General features: G+C 34.6%; 1 protein-coding gene across 1 annotated transcript; it reads left to right on the plus strand.

Moving 5' to 3' along the window:
* Positions 1-4,766: 4,766 nt before the first annotated feature.
* Positions 4,767-5,377, plus strand: LOC118740881 (protease inhibitor-like). Its single transcript, XM_036472618.1, is given in 2 exon segments — positions 4,767-4,950; positions 5,098-5,377. Coding segments are annotated over 2 exon segments (240 nt in total). The 5' UTR covers positions 4,767-4,874; the 3' UTR covers positions 5,262-5,377.

Genomic DNA, 5,377 nt, shown 5'->3' on the forward strand with positions numbered 1-5,377 from the left:
AAAAAAAATATTGTATTATCTCCGATAAAAACTGTGCATACTAAAATATAATTTATATAATTTGAAAGATTTATTCCCCAATTATCCTGCGGACTGAAAAAAGTATTGTCGTTACCAACGCAAAACTATGATTAGAGCCAGCTACTGATCAGCTGGAATTGATATATAAAAAAGTGTGGAAAGTACAGGTAATGTGAAAATGTGTACATGCATACACTGTGCAACATAAATATTGGCCCCAAATTGGTACGAATATATGAGCATTACTCCCATTTATACATAAAGGTTCAAAAATAAAAGAAACACTTTATTGTTATTTATAAACTGAATAGGGATTTTCGCTAAATTGAAAACTGGACATATTTTTTTGTTAAAAAAATAGACATACTTTTATGGCAATTTAAAAAATATACATAAATTTTTGGACATTTATAAACTTGATATACATATGTATATTTTTGGTTATTTAAAAAGTGGACAAATTTTTGGTCGTACAGGGAATGGGCATTAATTAGAGATCTTAAAAAGACGGACATAATTTGTTAGTCATTTAAAAACTGGACATACATTTTTGGTCATTTAAAAACTGTACACAAATTTTTATAAATCTAGAAAATTTACAAAAAATATGTAAATTTAGAAAATTTACAAAAATTTGTTGTCTTTCAAAAGTTGAGCATGCATTTTTGGCAGCTTCAGAAATGCTCGTACATTTTCGGTAAATTAAAAACTGGACATAAGTTTTTGGTACGGTATATAAAAACTATACATATTTATGGTAAATTTAAAATTGAAAATAAATTTTGGGTCATTTAAGAAATAGACATATGTACTTAAATTTGTAAGCGTTTATAATCTGAATATCAATTCTTGGTAAATTAAAAGGTGGTTATAAATTTTTAGTCGTTCAAAATACGGACATACTTTTTTGGTAATTTGTACATGATTTTTTGGTAAAGTTAAAACTAGATTTACATTTTTGCTTTTAGAATGGAACACACATTTTTGGTATTTCAAAAAGTGGACAAACATTTTTCGTCATTTATGCAATTGAAAAAATTTTAAAAGTGCACATCAATGTTTAATCATTTCAAAGCTAGGGATTCGGTAATTTAAAAAGTGAAAAAAAAAATTTGTGGTAATATAAAAAATTAACATAAATTTGTGAGCACTTATGAACCGGCCATAAATTTTTAGCTATTAAAATGTAGACAAAATTTGTTTGTCAGTGAAAACGTTGGCCTAAAAATATTTGATAATTTAAAAGCGGAAACAAATTTTTGGTCATTTATAAAATTGAATAAAATTTTTTTGAATTTAAAAAATTAACATAGTTCCCAAAGTGGACATAAAATTTTGGTAATTTAAAAAATGGACATCAAATTTTCAGTGGGAGTCCATTGGCCAATTCAAAACTGGGCATAAATCTCTGGTCATAAGAAGTGGTTATGAATATAATAGGTATGGTTAATTATGTACATTGCACTAAAATTTCAGTTCCGATCTAAAAAAACCCACTTCATTTCAGCCCAAGGTGCTAGCGATCTCGACTGTATGCCGAAACACATCCTGAAACAGATGTGAAGCCGCCGTGATAATATCACGTGCTGATTCCAAGATGCCAAGGTTACCTCCAAGCTTGTCAATGAGTATTTGGCGGACTTCACTTAGGTATCGAAGGTATTGAAGTCGCCAACGGGCTGACAAATGGGAACGGAACTTATTAAATGGTAACACAACTGATTTAATTTTGTTAACGGGAGTTTACACGATTTGCGCACAGCAATTAAAAATACATACTTTGTTAAGATTTAATTACTGATATTCGCAGTTGTTACCCGTGTTTTGAGCACGAACGAAGTGCCACCTTTTATTTGTTTACAAATGGGAAATTATATGCTATGCATAACCAAATATGTAGTTAAAAATATCGGGGATTTTATTCAGAAGAAATCAATTTGTGGATTCAAGGTCAATTCCACCAAGACCGAAATGATACTATTCACGGGGAAATGTAAGATACCGTCTTTTCATCCCCCCTGTCTAAATGGTGTGGGACTTACACTCTCCAAAGAGGTTAAATATCTCGGTTAAATTCTCGGCAGGAATTGGACTGGAAACGAAACCTTACGAAACGATCCAGGAAAGCCCTCTACGCCTGTACACTGGATGTACACGGTGATTGTCCGACCCATCTTTTTCTATGGGATCACCGTATGGTGGCCGACTCTAGAAAAGTCCACTTACAGAGGCATATTGGACCGGCTACAAAGGGCTGCAACCATGTTCTTCACGGGTGCCCTACCCTCTACTCTCAGTAGGGCTCTGTAGGCTGCATTTAACCTTCTCCCTACCGACCTTTACGGTAGATATCAGGCCAGCTGCAACGCAATCAGAGTGAATGCAGCACGTACATGGAGAGACCTCTCAAAAATTTTGGGCACCATTCCAGCAACTCTACATAAGCTGGATTGCATCAATCCAAGTGTCTGTTTCTAAAACTACTCGCACTAAAATCCAGGGTCTATCGCTATCTTTACGAACGGGTCGAAGCTCGATAATAAATTTGGAAGCTCTATAGCTTAATAGCGGCGAAATTTTTCTACAATCCGCCGCTATTTATTCTGGCAGCCAAGCAGCGATTAAATGTTTAGAGTGGAGTAACACTTACTCAAAAGTGGAACCTTAAGCGAGCTTGCCACGAAAGTCACCATCAACGTGGTATGGCTACCCTATCACAGTGGATTACAGGGAAACTGCGCCCCAGACGAGTTTGTGAAGGGGGATCTGACCTACGCCCAGTAATTCTGCACACGATGCAGGCGTCCCCCTATCTTCACGCAAGCGCCGACTGAAATCTATTTTCATTGAACTGGTCAATGAACGATGGGCGAAAGAACCAACATGTTCCGTTACAAAACAGATCCGGCCATATATTAATGAGCAAAAATCCAAAACTCTTATACAAATCGATCGCCCCATTATTAGCATACTCGTCGGTATAATTACAGGACACTGCCTGATAGGAGTGCATGCTAGGCGAATGGGTTACTAACGATTTATGTCGTGCCTGCAGGGGCGAAGAGGAGGCGGAGAGTGTAGAAAACTATCTCTGCCACTGCTACGCTCTGGCAAGGTCAAGACTTGCTATTTTTAATTAACAAGTTTTTCGGTGTTTAGCTGACCTCGACTCTGTAGATGTTGCTTGGGTCTGGTATCGAACTCAGGTCCTACGGAGTGGTAGTACGCACCTCTAACTACTCAGCTAAAGTGGCCGCTCAATTTATATCGACCATATTACCGGTGTCAATAATGATAGCGAAATCGATAACATATTATCTAATAGTAGTCAATGCATATCGATAAATTTCCAATTCGTGTATTGATAAAAACGCAATGAATGAAATTAGCACACTTTTCCGATATTTTTTTCGATAAATATATTGTACAAATATTGATAATTTCTTAAGTATAGCATGGCGATTTATATATCGATAAAAGTATCGATATGAATTATTTTAGTTATAACATAATAATTGATGCAATAATAATATCGATAGCAGTATCAATAATATATTGATAATAACACTGGTCTACAAGGGTTTTGCGAATAAGACGGGACCTGGTGTTTCCGAAGGGATTTTTCGTGCTGAACACGAATCTGGGGTCCAAAACTTCCCATCACGTCACGTTTTCGAGAAAAAAGGGGTTGAAACCCCTAAAAACAGCGTTTTTGGACAGCGAACGAATTCGTTGGAATAATTTCAATTTTTAAATTTATTATGCCGGAAGATTTACAATTGTTACGCGCTACTCCCATAAGAAACAGGGTAAACATACCGCCTATTTGACCAAGTTGCGGATACATATATGTGTGTATAATACGATGGACAATCCATGGTGCCGCAGCTTAATTTGCGTTAAACACACATATATATATTAGCACAGATTTTTTATAATTCTGATGAGGGTGCAATATTAGCACCGAAAGCTAAAGAAATAAATTGACATAATACTTATCAATTTGGCTCGTAGATATCGTCTTTGGTTTCATCTTCAAATACAATTAAGATATTTTTTATAAAGAAGACAATAAAAATAATTAATATAACACAAAATACCATAACATAACATGAAATATGAAAAAAATTGCTCTTCCTTGTGAACTCCATTTACAAAGCAAACATTCATTATTTAATTCTTTATTTTGACATTTACTTTGCTTAACTTCACTTAATTTACGCATTAATTCATGCTCAAGCCGCGTTATCAAAGTCTTGACTGAAAATTTGCATTTTTATTATTCTAATTTGTATTTGTATTTGTTCAGGCTTTAATTCGCAAATGCGCGCACACATTGTACATACATATGTAAATAAATATACATATTATTGTTTATTATTTCATTATTATTTAACGTATACCGGTATTGACCGTAGGTCAAGTCTTTAGCCATAAATGCTCTGAAGTCATTAAGAGGGAGCTGAACTGAGGAGAGCACTCGTATTTACGGTGTTTTAGTATTGAAATGGCAACCACGCGTTAATTATAAAATCAGCTGAAGGCTGGGATTCACTGCCCATCAAAAGCACAACAACAATGGTACGTAAGTGCATATCGCAACGTGAATTTTACATACAAACATATTTACTTGCTTCACACTTTACATATAGAATTTATTTCTACATACAGACATACATATGTACATCTATGTGCATATACTAAACAGTTGGCAATTTGTGCCCTCATCTGTACTATAAAAGCTCTGCTTGCTAGGGCTTGCCTGTATTCAGTAGCAAAACGTCAGTCAAACGCATTCACCAATTAAGTCCGGTTTTTAAATTAAAACAAAAAATTAATAATCACCAAACAACATGAACTACATACTCTTTGTATTCAGTATTATCGTTTTGTTGTTGTGCGCCAATGTACAGGCCGTCGACAAGTAGGGTTAGTAAATACCAATTAATTGTCATACAAATTAAGAGCTTTTAAAATTCTATTAACAAAGTGAAAACACGTTTATTCTAATTATTATTCTAATTCATTTCACTTTTTATTCGCATTCACTTTTAATATTTTTTTTTCCTTTTTCAGCTTGCTCACAGCCACAAGAAGTCGGTCCCTGCCGCAAAGCTGATCCGAAATTCTCCTACAACAGCGAGAAGAAGGCTTGTGAGCAATTCTTCTATGGTGGCTGTCAAGGAAATGATAATCGCTTTGACTCCAAGGAAGAGTGTGAGAAAAATTCCTTTAAGTGATGCGATCAAGTTTTATTGATAAATTTATCGTCGTTGGATTGGTGTAGAGGCAAATAATTGTTGATGGTTTTTGTAAATATGTATTGTACTTACGAAAATGTATTTGTTAAAAAAAA

The sequence above is a fragment of the Rhagoletis pomonella genome, unplaced genomic scaffold, assembly GCF_013731165.1.
Source record: "Rhagoletis pomonella isolate Grant_MI unplaced genomic scaffold, Rhpom_1.0 Rhpom_scaffold_00006, whole genome shotgun sequence".
In the NCBI taxonomy this organism is placed as follows: Eukaryota; Metazoa; Arthropoda; class Insecta; order Diptera; family Tephritidae; genus Rhagoletis; species Rhagoletis pomonella.